The sequence below is a fragment of the Nasonia vitripennis genome (genome assembly GCF_009193385.2).
Source record: "Nasonia vitripennis strain AsymCx chromosome 1 unlocalized genomic scaffold, Nvit_psr_1.1 chr1_random0005, whole genome shotgun sequence".
NCBI classification, from domain to species: Eukaryota; Metazoa; Arthropoda; class Insecta; order Hymenoptera; family Pteromalidae; genus Nasonia; species Nasonia vitripennis.
Window position 1 is genome coordinate 2,086,600 of NW_022279591.1, and position 21,103 is coordinate 2,107,702.

Sequence of the window (21,103 nt, forward strand, 5' to 3'; positions counted from 1 at the left end):
TATGAATTCAACTTTCATGTATAGACCCACCTGTATTTTTGCCGCCAAAGCCATAGGGTTCAAGGTGCATAGCTGAACCAAGACTCTTAAGTAAAAACTGATATGACAGTCTGTTTCTAAATAATTGAACAAGTCTCAACGCAAAAGAACATACATCCACCTTTAATATCATGGATTTACCATGATTATGAGAGATTTGGTGGTTGAGAGTAACTGGTTCGCATACTGATGATATTGAAATACCTGTGCAAACCTCATCATTGGTGACTTTGAGCATCGATGACACTTTTGACACAGTAATTGTACTTGAATAATACAAAGTCAGTCAGTACACAATGCTGTACATACTGTCATGTATGAGAGCATGCATGTGTAGGGTTAGGTTTTCACTATTAATGTGCACCTTAAAAATCATGTTTCCCCTTTAAAAGACATTGTAGATGAATTTGGGTATATATATATATATATATATATATATATATATATATATATATATATATATATATTCATCAATTTATGAATATTTTCTAACAATGTCAATGAAGAGCAGGATCGTTGATGTGAAAAGTAAGGTTATATGAACAAATCATAGTGGAGAAAAAATTCTACCTAGATTTTTTCCAGAAATCATGTCTGATTTATCGGGGTTTTCATGTAGATTCTACTCTGGAAACCTGCTAGATTTGAAAAATCTCGGTAGTTTCCAGGTACTTTCTCGGGAACGCTGCTACCAGGGATAATAGTCGGTATTTACATTTTTTTGGACTCGTTTTTTTTTGTATCGATTTTTAAGTTTTACGATTTCAGTATTTTCTGATAAAGTTATTAAAAAAATTTATGAAAGTAAATTGCTCAATATGTACCTGAAAGAGAATAAAATTACCTATCTTTTTACCACGGAAAATTTATATTATTATTTGTCGTTTTTTTTATTACACGCCATAAAGCGCAAATTTTTTAAATTATTTGAACTCGAAAAATAAATTTTAAATATTTCTAAAATAAATCATGATTATTGAAAGTTATTAGGACTATACTTCACTTTAATTTTAAGTCATTTCATGGGGCAGATCCTTAACGGGCATATCCTAACTTTATACCAGACTTTTCCATATCACAGAATATTCCATGACCAAATTCCTTTTCCTTCATTTCCAGATTTCCCCGATGGCCTGGGCATTCTCCAATCACAGTGAATTGAAAGCAGCAAAAAACTCTATTCTGATTCCAACTTTTAAGGCTTTCTTTAAAGAAAATTTGATAGAAATAAATGTCTAAGAAAGTATTAGTTGTTATTACTCAGTATCGGTTTATTACTAAGAAACTTATTGTGCTATAAATGGCTCCACGGCGAAGTGGCGCGTTGCTCACGCGCGTACGCAGCTACTCTGCCTTACAGCATCGTAAAATTTGCGACGGAGGGACCCTCGTGCTTCCTCGGAAAAGTTCACCAGCTTATGTCGTTTTCGCGACGGCGAACGACTCCATGGTGACGTGACGTGGCGCGTTGCACACACGCGTACATAGCTACTCCGCCTCACAGCATCGGAAAATCTGCGGAAATCGGAAATTCAGCATCTGAAAAGTAACCATCCTCTACCGTCACATTCTTCACTACTTCATATAAGCTCAACTTTGAAAATATTTCTCTTTCGTGTACGTCTAATAAAAATAACGCTTTATTCCTGTTTTTGTATTCACTGAAAAAATCATTATTGCATTTATAAATTAGATCTCGAATATGTCGTTGGTGACGAGGCGAGTAGCCCTTCGACAGTCGAGCTTTTTTCGATTAATTTTCGGAGCTTGCGAGACAGAGACCTCGTGAGCTGCGCCGCGGCCGCGTTCTTAGGCTAAGCTGCGAGTTTTAGCAGCTTAAATGTGTCGTAGGTGACGTGGCGAGTAGCCCTTTGACAGTTGAGCTCGTTTTAATTGATTTCCAGGGCTTGCGCGACAGAGACTTCGTGCGACGCGCTACGACTGAGTTCTTAGTCTAAGCTGCGAGTTTATGCACCTTGAATGTGTCGTGGGTGACGTGGCGAGCTGATGGTCGAGAGTCGAGTTTGTTTTGATCAAGTTTCGGAGCTTGCGCGACAGAGACCTAATGCACCGCACTGCAGCCCAGTTCATACGCATAGCTGCGTACTTACCTCGCCGAAATTCTCGTGGGTGAAGGGGCGAGTAGTCCTTCGACAGTCAAGCTACTTTTGATTCATTTTTGGAAGTTGCGCGAGATGACCTGCGACGCGCGGCTTAAAATGACAATAATTCAACAAAGAACTTATATTAGAATAATAAAAATGTATGAATAACAAATAATAAAATTCTATAAAATAATTTAAGGCTCTTCTGGTTCTCTTGGAGCTCGTCGGCAGTGCTTAAACGGGCCTCCTTCCTCTTCAACGCACGCTCGTACACGTCGTAAGATATCTCGAGTCGCCCGTTGAATTTCTCCACGCTCTACACCGATAGCATGCTTCTCGATACGATGCCACAACTGCTGTACATTCGCAGGAGCACCGTTGTGGTACACCTTCTCCTTGGCATATCTCCAATAGAAATAATCCAATGGATTGAAATCGGGGGAACGCGCTGGCCCTCCCCGTCCAATCCGTCTGTTTGGGTATACTTGGTCCAGCTGAGTACGAACATCAATGGCGAAGTGTGCAGGAGCGCCATCGTGCATAAATATTAAATTTTGCCGTTGCTCTTCTGTTAGAGATTCTTCGAGAAGGCGGGGAAAATCATTTTGCAGAAACTCTAAATAATTGGGCTCATCTAGCCTTGCAGGCAACTCGAAAGGACCTATCAGGTGATCGCCGATAATTTCTGCCCAAACATTTTTTGAGAAGCGATTCTGGAAACGATCTGTTTAGAGAAATAATTGCTTTAATATATTTTGTCGAATTTATCATGGTCGTGATGTGAATGGGTCGAAATATCATTAAAATTTTTTCACCTTTTCTGGTCAAGTGTGGATTTTTGTCAGCCCAATAATGTTCATTGTGCGGATTGGCCATTCCAGTGCGCACGTACGTGACCTCATCCGTCCACAAAATCCTGTTGAGAAATCCAGCATCGCTTTCATGCTCGTAGATTATTAAGTGGCTGAATATGAGTTGATATTCTCGATCTCCTTCCACTATAAAAAAAAATTAGTCCTAGTGTGAGCGTGTGTGTGCGAGCTTTTTTGCAAGCCAGGGAGAGAGGCCGGCCTCTCTGTACTAGCTTGTCGCGGGTGAATGAATGAATGTACGTGTGTGTGCGAGCTTTTTTGCAAGCTAAGGAGAGAGGCCGGCCTCTCTGTACTGGCTTGTCGCGGGTGAATGAATGAATGTACGTGTGTGTGCGAGCTTTTTTGCAAGCTAAGGAGAGTGGCCGGCCTCTCTGTACTAGCTTATAGTGGTTATTGGGCAAAGCATTGAATTTTTTTTTAATTTAACGGGCCAGTTATCGTGCGTCTCATCGTTGCCATAATTCACATCTCTCGTCTCCCATTTATTTATAATTTTCGCAGCGGCCAATTTTCTTTTTACAATAAAACATGCGACATAAGAAAAAAAAACGAAATAAAACTATTCTAATGTACTTACAGATTTCGTGAATGCGGCGATACTTGTAAGTATGCTGTCCGTCGTCCTTCATTACACGCTGACACGTGGAATACGAAGTGCTCAGAAATCGGGCGGTGCGTTGCAAACTTGTTGTTGGATCCTCGGCGAAGCAATCTAAAATTGCTTCGTCGTTTTCGTTTCTCGCACGTCTATGGCGACCTCCATCGGGATTGCGTACGCCAACGTATCCCGTCTCTCCCATGCGATCCCAGACTTGCTGAAAAGCCGCTGCATCCGGGTATCGACAATTCAGAAACCGCTGTCGATATTCAGCGGCTGCAGCACAACCCACTAAATTACACGCAAAGTACACACCAAGCATATCTCTATATTCCGCGTTCATATAGCCAAAATTACGCACTTGCGGAACTTCCTCAGCCATATCGTAACGATGTGTATAAGCGTAGAGAATTAGCAATACTAAATACTGCGATGAGCGCCAAGAGTAACAAACTAGAAAACGAACTAATAGCGCAATCCCCGAGCCGTCAGTAACTGCTAGCCACATAGCTTTATCGAATCACACGGAAGCCAAAGATCAGAGCATCGTTCGGACTAGTCGTCATTTGTTTATCGAAGAATCACGAGAACTTTTGAGCCAAAACTTTAACAGCGTCAGGGAATCATGTTTCCGACGAAAATGATGTATATCCCTTTGCGACACTGTGAGCACTGCTCCAATAGAAAAGACCGAGTATAGAACGACGAATCGTCTTAGACCGACAGATTCCAGAAATGAGAAAGCTGTTTGCAGAGCTAGCGAATTACGTCGCAGCCTAGAGGCATACGCAAGCTTTCTTACAGATTTCTCATTAAAAAGAAGCTCAATCTATGAAAATGCGAGTTGCCTCGAATGACACGAGAGACTTGCGATGGAGATACCAAATTTTTTCGAATTCAAGCCAGGGAAAGAGGCCGGCCTCTCTCCCTGGCTTGTCGCGGGCAAATGAACGAATGTGCGTGTGTGAGTGTATGTGTTTGTCAGGTAGGTAGATAGACAATTAATAGTAAAATTACCTTAATAATCCAGTAGCCTATGCGATTTTCCGGAAAAGGTAACTCCTTGTTATCTCTCGTTGCTTGGAACTTATTTCTGACGTAAGATTTTGCGAGCGACAGTCCATTGGTCGTTGGTTGCGTTTCCCATGCATTTTCCAAAACAGTTTTCAAAAATTGAGTGTCGTAGTTGGCCATTTCTAAATCCAAATTTTTCACAACATCAAAAAGTTTTATTTTGGCAGAAATATCTATCACATGTTCCTTCAGAAGAATCTTCGCTTCTGGCTCGTACTGGTATAACCTATAATAGAATTTTTTCATACAACTTTAGGAATTATCCGATTAACTTGAAAATATCTTTAAAAAAACTTACTAAATATGGGACAATATTTCCTGTGTGAATGTTTATAAAACTTTTCAACGGCGCAATTTAAGAGGTTGTTGACCTTGAAACAAAAACATTTTTGTAAAGACTGCGGAGACGTTGCAAACTGCAATTTTCCAGATCATTGAACGTTGATAAAACACTAACAAAGCACTTATTATTACTTACTTAGTATTAAGCACTTAGTATTTACTAGCGTTTTTGAAAAAGCGAGAAGTTACAGACATCTTTCCTGACATACTTATCGCAAAAATGTTGACAAATTAAAGTAGATTAGTAAAGAAAACTGAAGTCAATAACCAACAAAAGACAACTTCACATGTTAGTTGTGGAACATTCTGAATAACAGACTTTACTTTAAACATTCGTATTTTTTTTTAGAAATTGACTGATAAACGTAACAAAAAAATCATTTTATACAGTCATGAATGAAACAATATTGGCTATATAAATTTCTCGGATTTCCGAAAATTATTTTAAAAAAGAACTTGACTTTCAAATACCAGCTCGCCTCGTAAACTTCGACAAAGTAAAACACACATCTAAACGTATGAGCACGGCCGCAGTGCGTCGCACAAGATCTTTGTCGCGCAAGCTCCAAAAATTAATCAGAATGAGCTTTACATTCGAAAAGCAGCTCACCTCGTAACCCACGACACATTCAAGGTGCATAAACTCGCAGCTAAGCCTAAGAAACGAGCTTGACTCTCGACCAGCAGCTCGCCTCGTCACCCACGTCACTACCAAGCTGCTGAAACACGCAGCTCAGCGTAAGAACGTAGCCGCGCCGCTGTGCACGAGATCTGTGTCGCGCAAGCTCTAAAAATTTATCGAAATGAGCTCGACTTTCGTCTAGCAGCTCGCCTCGAAACCGAAGAGAATTTTGACAAAGTAAGCACACAGCTAAGCGTATGAACTGGGCTGCAGCGCGGCGCATTAGGTCTCTATCGCGCAAGCTCCGAAACTTGATCAAAACGAGCTTGACTCTCAACTAGCAGCTCGCCTCGAAATCCAAGAAAATTTCGACGAGGTAAGCACGCAGCTCTGCGTAAGAACGATGCCACGGCGCGGCTCACGAGGTCTCTGTCTCGCAAGCTCCGAAAATTAATCGAAAAAAGCTCGACTGTCGAAGGGCTACTCGCCTCGTCACCAACGACATATTCGAGATCTAATTTATAAATGCAATAATGATTTTTTCAGTGAATACAAAAACAGGAATAAAGCGTTATTTTTATTAGACGTACACGAAAGAGAAATATTTTCAAAATTGAGCTTATATGAAGTAGTGAAGAATATGACGGTAGAGGATGGTTACTTTTCAGATGCTGAATTTCCGATTTCCGCAGATTTTCCGATGCTGCGAGGTGGAGTAGCTATGTACGCGTGTGCGCAACGCGCCACGTCACCATGGAACCGTTCGCCGCCGCGAAAACGACATGAAAGCTGGTGAACTTTTTCAAGGAAGCTCGAGGGTCCCTCTGCCGCAGATTTTTGATGCTGTAAGGCAGAGTAGCTGCGTACGCGTGCATTTAAAGCACAATAAGTTTCTTAGTAACAAACAGATACTAAGTAATAACAACTGATACTTTCTTAGACATTTATTTCTATCAAATTTTCTTTAAAGAAAGCCTTAAAAGTTAGCATCAGAATAGAGTTCTTTGCTGCTTTCAGTTCACTGTGATCTGAGAATGCCCAGGCCATCGAGGAAATCTGGAAATAAAGGAAAAGGATTTTGGTTATGAAATATTCTGTAATATGCAAAAATCTGGTATAAAGTTAGGATATTCTGCTAAAACGCCTTTTTCTTTCATTCTAAAAGCTTACGCCCTTGCGGTAAAGGCAAGCGGAAGCATGCTGTCTCGTGTGCTATGCTCCAAAATTACGCTACCTCTACGGGGCTTTAAACCTACGTTCTTTTCAGCTAAAAAAAGTAAAACCGGGGGTAGAGACTTGGGCAGTCGTACACACAAAACATTTCTAATCACCGCTCACGCAATGGAAACAAGAGGAAGCACGTTCTGTGCTATAAAAGCGGTCTCTCATTTAAAATTTTTTCGCGCTTAGCTCTCGATAGCTCGTAATCAGCTGTACCGACCAAGTTCGGGCTGTGCGTCAATTAAAATGCAAGAGCTAGATAACCTATAAATAGGTTACGTTTCGATCTGCGTTAGGCTATGCACCTCCTAGCTTTTCTTAAATTGCAAAGATTTTGCTCATGGAACATTAGTTTTCGGCGCAAGCCGATCATCAGATTCTGCGGAAATAGTTTAAATCGCGTCCGCTTCCCCTATTTCTCGCGCAGCCGCCGCCTACAGTGGTAGGGTCACAATTATTCTTATCGGCTTCGATCAGCTAACTTTAGGGGCACATCGGTATACACACGTCGCCATGCGCCCTGAAGCTAGTCAGCAGCTTCAAGCAGACGTATTCAGATTGCCGTTGGCCTCGGATCACGAGCGCGCCGTTCGAAAATCTCTTTTCTTCCCGTTTTATTTAAAAATAACAAATGTTAAAAAGGTTGTGAATAATTGCAAAATTCACATTTTTTAAACGTTCAAGTCCGAAACTGCATCGTATATGGAGTTTTTTCCCAAATTTAATAATTTATTTAAGCTACACGTCGGCACATCGAAGGAAGGCGAGCGAAGCAAGTGAAAAATCTAAAACCAAAGTGCTTAAACCCAACTACCCCGTGCTCTCCAAGGTCAATAATTTATTTTAAAAACCTCTTCAGCACATCAGAGGACGGCAAACAAAGCAAGGATTAAATCTAAAACCAAAGTGCTTAAACCCAACTACCCCGTGCTCTCCAAAGTCAATAATTCATTTTAAAAACCTCTTCAGCACATTGGAGGACAGCGAACGAAGCAAGAATAAAAGCAAAACCAAAATGCATAAATCCAACTACACTACGCTCCCCGGGAGTGATAATTTATTTAAGCTAAACCTCGGCATATCGAAGGAAGGCGAGTAAAGCGAGAAATAAATCTTAAACTAAAATGGCATAAACATAACTATCCTACGTTTTCCGAGATTAATAATGTACTTAAAATCCTTCCAGCACATCGGAGGAAGGCGAGCAATTGCGAAAATTATATCAAAAACATAAACTTTCAAACCCACTTACCCCACGCACTGCAAGTTCACGTACTTGGCACAGCAGAGGAAGGCAGGTGAGAAGGATGATTAGATGTAAAACTAAAATTCACCTACTCCTCGCATTGTGAGTTTTCGTACTTTTAAGTAAGGCAAGTAAAGGTAGTTTCTGTGTCTTTCTTCGATGTGCCGAGGTGTAGCCAAAATAAATTATTAAATTTGGGGAGCGTGGGGTTAATGGGTTCATGCATTTAGGTTTTAGATTTATTTCTAGCTCCACTCGCCTTTCTTCGATATGTCATGTATTCTATTATAAAACTCGCTACACGTGGGGTAGGTTGGTTTGGGGCGCTTTGGGTTTGAATTTTTTTCTCGCTACCGCTCACCTTTCTCCGATATGTCACGTATTCTATTATAAAACTCGCTGCACGTGGGGTAAGATTTAAAATTCACTTTACTTGCCTCCCTTCGATATGCCCGCGTATTCTTTAAATAAGTTTACTTTCTTTCAAACTCGTGGTGTATATGGCGCAAGAAGATTTAGGAGTTTTCGTTGCAGCCAAATAGCGCACTTTTTATCTCTTTCTTGCAAAGCCATTTCAATTCATCAGATTTGTTATCTGCAATATTGAAAGACTGTGGTGTTTGACAATTTTTTTGTAATCTGATGCCACTCTGAAAATCTCCAATAGTACACTCCTTTTAATCAAATATTCAATTGCATTAATTTTCATAAACGAAATTGTTGAAACAAATAATTTTGCAAATCTGGTATCAAATTCGTGTTCAGTGACCCTAAAAAATCTATATACGATGCAGTTTCGGACTTGAACGTTTAAAAAATGTGAATTTTGCAATAATTTAGGTATTAAGACGTAATTTCATGAGCTTTATTGACAATCATTCGCAATCTTATCAACATTTGTCATTTTTGAATAAAACAGGAAAAAGAGAGATTATCGAAGTTGCTGACTAGCTTCAGGGCGCATGGCAACGTGGGTATACCGACCGTCACCGCGCTCACGTCCCCTCACGCACTTCTCTGCCTGGCGCAGTGGTGGGGGGACTTTCTTTTCCTGACTGGGAAATTAAAAAGTGGAGGAAAATTTTTTGGACCAATTTCCCTGGACTCAGTTTTTCATGCTGATCATGGTGGTACCAAAATGTTGTATTGTTTTAGAATAACCCTGTATATACGAAGTAAAAGCAATTCTAATATTAAGCAATTTATAATGTTGAAGGAAGCTACGTGCCAAAAAAATTAGCAGCGGTTTTTCAGACTTGGATGATGATTGAGCACTTGTGTCCGTCTCGGACGCCTGCAGCGCCCGGGACTCCCACTCGTGCTCAATAATCCTATCTTAAAAAAGCCAACTTTTGCCCCTAGTTGTGTAATGTACTATTTTTGTCACAAAATTTAGTTATTACTTTATAATAAAATCGTTAATCATTCTAATCTTTCATTCCTTTAAGGGAACACAACACTTTTAAACCTTGAAAAAAAGATTCACACGGAAAAATCTACTATTATATTAAAGTGCTTAATGTCCCCATGTACCATGAAGCCTTACACATCTTTTCCCAATAATTTAACATCTAGGATATAATTTTGGGCCTTACAACTTCTGGGCCTTGAAATTTTTGGGCCTCAAATATTTTTGGGCCTTAACAGTTTTGGATCTTAAAATTAATAACCTTAAAAATTTTGGGTCATTTAAATATTCCTGTGTGCCGTGAAGCCATTTATATATTTTCTTAATAACTGGCACAAATTTGTCAAGGGGCGCGGTAGCACCCCCGATGGCAAGTATAAGTACTAGAGTACTATACGGGCTGTCAGGCGCACCGTAACCTTATATTCTTTGAAATAAAGTTTTCCAACCTCTACAAAATATTTAAACATTTATATCTTATTGAAATACGTTGTTTTGTCAAGCGAATCAATGTTACTTTCAAAGATATTAAAAGAACTTTTATTTAAAAACAGCTTCGTGAAAAATGAAGATCCGTTATCATTCTATGGCAGACCAAAATTTTGTGTTGTGTTTTCTCCCAACTTCCGTTCTTATCCTCGAAACTTTCGAGCACGAAAAATCAAATCAAATTAGAAATAAAATGTATATATAATAGAACGACGCATTAAGTGCATAGTATTAATTAAAATAAGTCCAGCTTTGCTACTCGGGGGTTTTGGGGGTCGCTGAACACGAATATCGCGACGGCAACAGCCTCCAAGGTACCTGGTGCCCAGGGTGGGCAGTATCAACGTCGTCTTTAAGAGTTCCCTTACGAAAGAGACTCTCAAAATTTGAGAGTTTACTCCCAAAATTGAACGTTAACTTCCAAAATTGAGTGTTTACTCTTAAAATCGAGGGTTTTACCCTCAATATTGAGTGTATACTCTCACGCCTGAGGGTACACCCTCAACATTGAGAGTATACTCTGAAAAATTGAGAGGTAACACTCGGGACTCGAGGGTTAAATCAAGAAGTTGGGAGTACACCCTTTAACATTGAGTGTTCACTCTCAAACATTGAGAGTTACTATTAAAGATTAGTTGTTAATTCTCAAACTTTGAGAAACTAACCCTCAACTCTGAGCGTTAACTCTTAAACATTGAGAATATAACTCTCACCTTATTAAAGGATTAAATTCTTAAATTTTATATAAGATCATTAGAGATTGAACGTAAAGACATTTACGATTTTTTTCTTTAATCAGCCAATTGTACGGCCAAAATAATTGATTTAGTTGAAGATTAATATGTTCTGAGTTACGTGATAACTTTCTGTGATCAGCCAATTGTTTGGCAAAAAATCCTGATTTGTTTTAAGTATGTAGTCGACAACTGTGTTGCATGTGATGTGTACAGACATTTTGGCTAAGAAAGATAGAAGGTATTTATAAGTATGTTCAGATAAATATATAAGTATAAAAATTCTAAAAAAAGTACTTGTTTCGTACTTCAAAAAAAAATATATATATATATTAATGTATTAATATTTTTGCAGTTTATAATAAATAGAAAAGAGTAACGCAATAAAGGTCTATATATGTTTTTATATAGTGTATATAACTTCTCAATTACTCTCGACTTTTCTGAGAGTAACTCTCAAATTGAGAGTTTCTTTCGAATTCACTGAGAGTAACTCTCTAATTGAGAGTTATTCTCAACCGAATACCCAAGTTGAGAGTTACTCTCAATCTAACTCTCAAAACTGGAGTTACTCTCAACTTGAGAGTATACACTCAACTTGGGGGTAACTCTCAGTTGAGGGTGCCAAACTACCCTCAAATTGAGAGTTGATATTTTTTGTTTTTTGAGGTTTTTACTCTCAAAATTTGAGAGTCTTTTTCGTAAGGGTTTCAGGGGAGTTTGTAGCATAATTAGTCGAAACTCGTTACTCAGTGGTTTTTGGGGTCACGGAACACGAATATCGCGACGGTTACGGCCACCAAGGTACCTGGTGCCCAGGGCAGCCAGTATGAACGTCGTCTCCAAGAATTTCATAGTAATTTGTAGCATAATTAGTCGAAACTTGTCACTCCGTAGTTTATGAGGTATATGTGGATACTGGTTGTAGGTATTGCTGTGGAGATAGATTCTAGCGTGTACACCTATTTATTTTACAAATCTTATTTGATGGTTGCTTTTGAACTAAAACTTATACTCACTATTTCAACAACAGTTTGATGATTCTTTTTCAAGTTAGTAAGGTATCATGTAATATATCCATCGAGAGGATAGTTTTTATTATAATTATTGGTACCATTGAAAATTTGTGAAATCTATAAAATAAAACCTTTCTTAAAAGGTAAAAGGTAGGCAAGTATAAACTATTATTTACTATTAATTTTTTATTTTATGATAATATAATTCATTTAAATAATTATTTATATAAGTGACAAACTATGGTAAAAAAATATGTGAAATCAATAGTTAAATGGCAATTACGTATGTGGAATAAATTTATCAAATTATTTTTTAATACGATTTATAATTTTTTTCCTAACGTCATTGTTAATTTACTGGCGATATTCTATAAACTACTATGAACATACTTGATAAACCTGTTGATTGATAATTCCTAATGTCAATTGTTTGATTTAATAAAAATTAATAACATTGTCAAATAAACTTATAACATCTTTCAAATTTAGTGAAACACATCATAAATAAGAAAGCAGATATTGAAAAATTATTCTATCTATCTCACTGTAAAATTACTAAGCGACGGGTTTATCAAGTATGTTCATAGTAGTGAGGTGTTAAATTTACGATTGCTGCAAAAATATCAGGGCGATGAAATAAGTACAATAGATTATTATCGGCCAATGCGTTTGTTTAATAATCGTAATTCACAATGTATGGTTTAATTTTTTTAGATAGACCGATAGACCCAGAGCTCCTTTCGCGGAGAGGGCGGCGGCCAACTAACAAATTTTTTTGTTATTGCATTAGTAATTATTGTAGTAACAATATTAGAAATAACAAAAATTTTGTTTACATATGTTACTACTATACTATTTTTAAAATATTTTGAAGCGGTCACGACTCTTCTTGGTCTTGTGCGCGTAGGAGATTTTAGTTTTTTAGAGAAGAGCAATGATGATTTACTGATCTGCGTCTGAATTTTAACAGCAGATCACAAATCGAAATTTAATTCTAATAATGATGTATTTTTGTAATATAAGAGAGGTCCGGGATACCAGGTAGTGGAAAGTCATTTCAATAATAGAAGTTTATATAACAAAATAAACATATTCAAATTATAAATCAGGATGAGAATATTGCATTAATTGTTGCATATATTCTATGTCACAATAAATAAACCCGCTTTGATTTTCACAAATAAGATTTTAAGTAGATACGCTTGAATTTGCGTTATCTATTATAGTTCGAAAATTTTACAAGTATTTGACAAGTCTTTGAATTTATTATAAGTATAGGACTGATACGTTTTAAGATGCGATATCGTACCTGACTCGAAATTTTATAAGTATAGAAAATGTGAGAAAACCTCTATGTATTATCTACTCAAGGCATAAGTTACTCCTGAGTAGGGACTAGTCGCTTATGTTGCGCTGGAGCTAGTGAGCTAGTACGGGTTTTGCGGGTCCTTTTATAGGCCACGGAGAGAGCGGGGATCGAGCCGCCGGAAAAACTCTCACAGTCATAATTGCACACATACATACACACCTATATACAAAAATCATTTATACATTTATAATTCAATGCGCGCGTCGCACCGCCACTCGTTCGCTACTCCTACTCTTATTACAATTGCGCCGCTCGCTCTATGCAGATATACGCGCGTATTGCGCGCTCTTCCCGCTTTCTGCTGCTTCCTGCTGCTGCTGCTGGCTCGCTCGTGGCACTGCTGGTGTTGCGCTCAGCTGTTTGCTGTGGCACGAAATTATACACGCGCACAATCTTAAAAGATATTCAGTAAATTTTAGTTTTTATTTTTCAATTTTTTGTGTAGCTTGTACTTACGAGATGTTAAATAGTCCCCTAGAGAAAATTTTTCGAAAAACGAAAAATACTATACATGAGTTTTAAGAACAAAATAAAAAGTACTGCTTAATTATTCATGCACTCAGAGCTGTATATACCTATTGCGGTGACCTTGACACTTACTCTCCTTTTCTGCCTCACCGCCTCCTTACCCGCTGTCTTCCAGGCGTCCTCGAAGTCAAGCTTGACCTGCCGCTGCCAAACGCTGTTGCCGTACCTGTAGATGGCGTATGGATTGAGCTTCTGCGAGGGTTTGCGTAGAAGAGCATCCAGGACCTCGCTCTTCCCGCTCACCAGGGTTGTTTTCTCGGTGGTGGTGGTAGCGATAGCTGGCTTGTCAAACAAAACACGCAGCTTCGCTTCAACCCGGCGAATCTTCTTCTCTGCAGACCTCGGGCTCCTTTGTTGAGAGCGTCGTCGCCGGTATTCAGTCAAGTCAACTTTGACTGTTTTGATGTTCAAGATATGAGGCTGTGCTGAAACTGTTGTAGATATTGGCGAGGGAGGAGGCGTAAGGCTTTCCCGCGAGAGTGTAGGTGCGGGAGCCGATGGTGCGCATATAACATGCGTTGCAGGTGTTTCACCTATGTGAGCAGGTGGCGAAGGTGTTGAGTCGCACTGCACGGCACGGCCAAATGGCATGCGTACACCGCGCGACTTCCACGTGTGCGCTAGACGCGATTGCTCCTTCGACGACCTTGGCGTGATAACGCCATCTCCGGGGTGGCACGTCTCCTGTCCTAACAAGACAGTCTGAACCAAAACGTCCACCCCGGAGATAAGCTTGCGTGGATAAACCACGGATATGCGGCGTCCTATTAAATTAAGAGTTTATATTATAGGTATAAAAATCATTCAAGAGCGGTGTCCAGATGTATAAGGTTGCCGGTGACGAGGTCTAGGTAGTTCGCCCCGTGGTTTTTGGTGTCTAGGTGTAAAAATCATTTGAACGCGGTGTCTAGGTGTACAGGGTGGCGGATGAGGACGTCTAGGTAGTTCGCCCCGTGGTTTTTGGTGTCTAGGTGTACAAATCATTTGAACGTAGGTACGTTCATCATTTTAACGGTAGGTGTACAGGGTGGCCGATGACGAGGTCTAGGTGGTTTGTAGCGTGGTTTTTGGTGTCTAGGTGTAGAAATAATTCAAAAGGGGTGTATACCAGAACAATTAGTGATTTCATGTTAGTGATAAAAATGTTACAAAAAAGCTGTGGTCAAAGGTTTAAAGATGCTTATATTTTATTTTTACGACGTCGAATATGAAATACTCAAAAAAATTTACAAAAAAGGATTAAAATTTCTATAAAAAAATTAACTTTTGAAAAAGTAAAACGTTAGGAGAGTTTGATGTATTCCGCAACGAAATTACAGATAGAAAAGAACTGAGATCAAGCAAACAAAGTCAAGTTTATCATATTTAATCGTAATAAAGCGAGGATCAACTCTCAAGATAATTACTATTTAACTTGCCATGCCCGTTTCACTTTGTTTATTGTTGGACAATTGAAATTTTATTTAATGTATCAAAACGTCATACAAACACCATAAGTACAATGAAACGAGCTAGATTTAAACATATCCTAGAATCGCCCGACCACTTTACGCCTTGTGCGTCCAAGTGTCGGCGCCAAGTATTAACCTACGTTTTCACAAAATAACTCTACATTTCTATCATAAAAATCCTTAATTCTATGCTTCGCTTATTACTCGAGACAACATAATACTTCGACGGAACACAATACAAAGAGATAAAGAGATAAAGACAGCGATCCGGAGGTAACTAACACGTACGCGAGATAACCTCTTCGTTCGCGAAACCGAACGTGGAACTGCCGATCACCCGCGAGACGGCTACGACCGGAGAAAACGGAAAACGATTCACTGACCTTAAATCCTTCTAGCTGGAACACCGGGTGAAGTTGAGGTTGAGGTACGTCCGTTCGGGAGCAGTTGGGGCAGGCGAATGCCGGCTCGAGCGTTCGCGGCTCGCGGCCCTTACTCTGCTCTCCCTAGCCGCCGTACCGCGCGCGCGCTGATTGGTCAACGCGTCGCGGCCCTACGGCCCGCTTGCTCGCAGCACTATTGGTTCACGCGCGGTGGCGCGTGCGCACAGATAGCCTCGCGGACACGATGTCGAAGCAGATACCTGCGAAATTCGAATTCTCGTAGCACACAGACAGCCTTTCACACGCAGTCAACCAAGATAACTCTAGACTGCGGAACCCGCAGTGACTCCCAATGCCCCGTCGTCAGGGCCCTTGACTAGGGCGGCATCTGTCACTACGAACGCGAGACGCTGTAGTTTTTGTTCCTGACGTTCGTGCGGTCGAGCTGTCATCACGCTGGTCCTGCTGCATCAGACGCTCACGTAGGTAAATCCCACGAAGGGCTCGGCTACCTGTATCGGCTGTCTTACGGTGCGCGGGGCCGACTTGAACGCCCTGTCGAGGTGAAAGGTCGCTGCTGCTGCGCCAACATTGCTCGTCGTCTCCTCGCATCTCTCACTCACGAATCGGCGACGTGCGTTGTTTTCATCCGTCGCAGCCACTGCTCCTCTCTCGTCGTTCACTCAAAAAATAAACGACGCACTTAGACACGTTCATTCTCTCATTCACACAGGTAGCCTTGAGACACTCTACCCCGACCGCGTCGAACGTCGTTGTTACACGGCGAAATTTTGCCGTGTTACAACTCTCCCCTCTGTCAGGAAAGGAGTGAGCCAGTGAATCGTTCCGTCAAATTCCCCGGCTGACCCCGCGGGTGAAAGCGAGTCTCAAGGCTAATCTCACGCGTGGTAGATCAACCGTCTCTCTTTAACTCACACACAATTTATCAAGGGGTGGGAAAAGCAAGAAGTTTTCTTAAAGCTAACTTAAGACTAACTTCATTCTAACTTAACCTAGTGGGGCGGGTGGAAGCCCCATAGAACGGAGTAGGTTCAAGTGATGAGGATACAGGCCGTTTATTTTAGTAATCAGATGACGCTTGTTTTGATAGAAAAGTAGAATAGATTATTTATTTAATGTTATTACTTAAGTACTATGGTAACACAGAGATAACCTTATTTTAAATGATCGATATATCTAAGAGGAACTACAATGAATTATAATAAAGATAGCTTTGGCAAACCTAAGGACACTTTGGTGCGTTATAATCACTCTTCTTAATTATTAGATAACCTAGTCAGTCGACTATTTTGATAATAAAAAGGCAACCACTTTATGTGCGTTACAAACTATTGAACGATAACTTTCGCGATGCGCCTTATTAACGGTTAATCAGCCGGAGGAACTTCAAACTAAATAATACTTTTGAACAAAATTAATAATCTAGAAAAGGTAAACAAGAATATAAAAGGTAGCAAAAATAAGATAACTTTCTACATTAGATAACCACGGTTTTTCCTCAGTATAGCTCCATACGCGTGAAGGTATGTCTTGATCGTTGAGAAAACTGCTGCAACTCGTCGAGGCCTTATCTGGGAGGGAGCGGTTGATCACGGGGAATGTGAGTCCTGAGGCAACGGATATAAGGCCCTTCCTCTTGCCATCCTGGTGCGCAGTATGGGCAGTCGCGTACTGTGACGTTTCTGCGGCCACATCGGTAGCAGAAGACGATGGCTGGATGTGGGCAATTGCGGCAATGATGGCGTCTACTGCAATTGAAACATCCAGGTAGCGAAGGCAGGACGTTGATGTCACGGCCATTAATGCGCATCTACCCAGTGAGTGTGGGATCTCCCGCGCGTCTTCCGGATATTACTTGCGCAGGTGGTGTTGTCGGCTCGATTTCCATCGGGGTGTCAGCGATGGCGTTAGCCCTAGCGTTCTCAATGTCTTTCTCGGTGACTTGTTCGTTCCTCAGCGGGAATGGTCTCTCCGATGCTGTCTCGTTGGGTATAGTTGGAGGTGTCTGGATCTCTGTGGATAACTCCGGCGGGTGTTCGGGAGCTACGGCTTCGACGTGTGCCTTGGCTTGGATCTGCAGCGAGGTGGAGGCCTGCAGGGATCCAGCTAAATTTTCGGGTCGGGTCTGCGTTGCGGTGGAAACTAGCGACGGCCAAGCGAAATTCAGCTCCGGAGTCTGCGTTGCGATGGAGATTCACAGAGGCTCGGCAGGTTCTCTGAGCGTGGTTTGCGTTCTCGAGGAAACTTGCGGAACCGCGATGGTTTGCGTGTCTTGGTCCACTGCTGGGTTGAGCTCGTAGATCATCGTGCTTCTTCTCGGTGCGCGAGGTAGTACTTCTGGTTTTCCACTGCATAGGGAAGATCTTCAAAGTATGCACGGTCTTTGTCTGAGTTTTTCAACGATGTTTTTTATGACCTTGTTGAAAGCCGACAGGATGGGCGGGTTTTCGTAGAAAAATTTGGCCACTTCCTTCTCGTGTCCCAGCAAGGGAAGTAGAGGGTTGTCTGGTGTTTGCTCTTTGACCATACGACGTAAGCGTTCGATCTCCTTGCGCCCCTGGATATTTTCTGGGCGCTCGTTGGTCTCCTCTTCTTCCATAAATTAAATATTAAATAAATTAAATTTTCGTGTACTTACATAACAAGATAATCAATAAATCCAAATAAGGTAGCCAGTGTCTTCATAGAGTTTATTAATAATCGTTGTAGATAACATTATGTTGTAATAGTAAATGTTATCTATTATGATGATGATAGGTAGCCTGAGGTGTCTATTCGGGGATGCAGGTGTTTTGCCTGTAAGGTTTTAGGTCACAGATGTGTATTTTTGAAACTATCTGGTTGTCTGCCGAAACCAATTCGGACACCAGTGGTGAAAGAACTTTTGTGTCCATGTATGGTCCCTTATACGATTTCGCCAGTTTTGCTGCGAAGTTTTTTGAGATGTCTGACAAGACTCGGTTACGCATTAAGACGGAATCGCCTACTTTGTAAGTAAGATTGCGGTGACTTTTGTCATAGTAATTTGCTTGGCTATTGTGCTCATTTTCCAAATTTTGTACGACCCAGTCTTTAATCGCTCTTAATCTATAGAGTCTTTCTGCTCACTGGTCTACGTTACCCCGTTCGATGATATCTGATTTTTCTATTTCTTAGTGCAGGGAGTGTATCGGTAACGGCTCGCGTCCAAAATTTAGGAAGACTGGAGTGACCTACGTAGACATATGTTTGGAGGTATTAAATGCAAAACGGAAGTCTAAAATGTGGTTGTCTCACTCTCGGTGATCTTGTTCGATCAATGCCGCGATCATGGTTTTTAGTACGCAATTTACTCTTTCTACTGGGTTAGCTTGTGGGTGATAGAGTGGTGTGGTAGAATGTTTCATATTAAGTGTACTTTGTGTTCTATTAGAATTTTATTAATGAATTCTGTGCCGTTGTCCGGTATGGGCACACGTGGTGTTCCCCAACGAGTTATTATTAAATCGTGTAAAGCGTCTTTAATTGATTTTCCGGTGGCTTCTCTTAACGGTTGGATTTCTATCCAGCGGGTGAATAAATCCTGTATTACTAACAGATAGTGTTTTCTCTTTTTGCTACGTGGCAGCGGGCCCACAATGTCGGCTGCTACAACGCTCCAAGGGTGTTCAATAATGCGTTGGCCTAGCATTCCCGGTGGTGCGAATTGCTCGGGTTTGACTTTTTGACATACGTCGCATCGCTTAACGTAATTTACTATATCCTTATACATGCTTGGCCAAAAATAATCTTTTGCTATGTGTGGGTGTGTTTTGTCAATGTCTAATTGGCCGCTCTGTGTGTCATCGTGTGCTTCGAACAGTACTCGGTCTCGGTCTTTTGATTTTACTACGAGCTTCCAGATAGATTGATCGTGTTTGATCGTATCAAGGAACATATCTTCGGTTTTGTGATACAAGATAACCCCGGCAATATGCCAATTATGATATTTCTTAGGATTTTTCTGTACTTCGTCGATTCTTCCTTTATACCAGTCGTCGTTATCGTCGTTAAGAGTGTTAACCTCATCGAGTTGGTTTTCGTACATACGCGATAACGCGTCGGGTAAGTGGTACATGGCCCCTTTTGTATGTTCAATATCGACGTCATTTGCCGTTAGATACATCGACCAGCAAGCTAGCCTACCCACGGGTTTTTTAAGTGACTTTAGCCACTGCAGACTGTTATGGTCCGTAATGACTTTGAAGTGTGTGCCCTCTATATAACCTCGAAATTTTTCTATTGCCTAGATAACCCCCAGACATTCCAACTCTGTGGTCGTGTAATTTTTCTCAGCGTCTGTTATGGTTCGGCTTGCGTACGCGATAACTCGTTCTTTGTCGTCTGTGATTTGTGTTAAGACGCTACCTAGCCCTACGGTGCTTGCGTCGACTTGTATGGTAAAAGGTTTTAAAAAATCGGGCCGCATTAATATAGGAGCGGTCATTAGACGTTATTTTATGGTTTCGAATGCCGTTTGCTGTTCTGGTCCACATTCCAACTTTTTATCCTTTTTTAGTAGACTGGAGATTGGTTGTATTAATGACGCGAAATTTTCAATAAATCTGTGGTACCATGATGTCATTCCGATAAATCTCCGTATTTATTTTAACTTTTTAGGTACGGGGTACTCTATAGTATAGGCGCGACTTTTTCGCTGTCGACTTGAAGTCCGTTTTTGTTTACTAGATAGCCAAGATATTTTACTTCGGATAGGCAAAATTTGCTTTTCTCTTTATTAATTGTTAAGTTAGCGTGTTTAAGTTTGTCGAAGACAACCTTTAGACATTTTAGGTGTTCGTCGAACGTTTCTGTGACGATGAGGTTGTAATTCGGGTCCGATTAAGGAATCTACTAGGCGTTGAAAGATGCCTGGTTAATTAGATAACCCATATGACAAACGTTTAAAGTGGAATAGTCCTTTTCCCAGTACTGCGAAAGCTGTAATTTCTCTGCTTTTCTTTTCTAACCGAATTCGTAAGAAAGCCTGGCTGAGATCTATTGTAGGGAAATGTATCTCGCAACTCGGAGTTTATCTAATATTGATCCTATTAGCGGTAATGGATAGGCATCCTTTTTAATAATCGCATAAATTTTTCGCAAATCCAGGCAGAATCTGCACGTGCCGTTGGCTTTGCGCGCCATATGTACCGGTGATTACCAATCACTGTTTGAATTGGATAAGGATATTGGATAAGGTCTTTGTTTTATTGCAGGAATTTTATTCACATCGATGACGGCTTCTATTAGCGAAGTTTTCCCGAGTTTTCTGGATGATTTAGGTATTTCGTTATTTAGAAATTCTTCGATAATTTTTTCTTCCGAGGGGCTGAGTTCACGTAACATGCTTCCGCCGTTTCCGACTTTGCTGCGAAACGTTTTTGAAGGTATATCTATCGAACGGTTTTGAACCGAAGGTGTACGTGAAATTAGTGAAATCGGCGATTATGCCGAAACTGTGTAACGCGTCTATCCCTAAAATACAGTCTTGATCTAGGCAGTCAAAAATTCGTATTTCGATTACTCGTATTCTATCTTGGAATTTAATTGGAATTTAAATAATTTAT

General features: G+C 40.5%; 1 protein-coding gene across 25 annotated transcripts in view; it reads right to left on the minus strand.

Annotated features, from left to right (window-relative positions):
• The window catches only part of LOC100118566 (coiled-coil domain-containing protein AGAP005037), a 1,551,999-nt gene that overhangs the window by 286,967 nt on the left and 1,243,929 nt on the right, over window positions 1–21,103 (minus strand). The window contains exons 21-23 of one of the 25 annotated variants that reach the window (XR_004226358.2): window positions 4,632–4,914; window positions 2,960–3,142; window positions 2,269–2,868 (exon numbers count right to left, since the gene is read on the minus strand). The exons of 23 other annotated variants lie outside the window; for them this stretch is intronic. Coding sequence is in view for 1 of the 2 variants with exons in the window: in XM_031921025.2 (XP_031776885.1) it covers window positions 6,589–6,708 (120 nt within the window). In the remaining variant the exon portion in view is untranslated. Of the gene's footprint in view, window positions 1–2,268; window positions 2,869–2,959; window positions 3,143–4,631; window positions 4,915–6,216; window positions 6,709–21,103 lie in introns of those variants that run through there. One more of the 25 variants, XM_031921025.2, reaches the window with a different exon arrangement.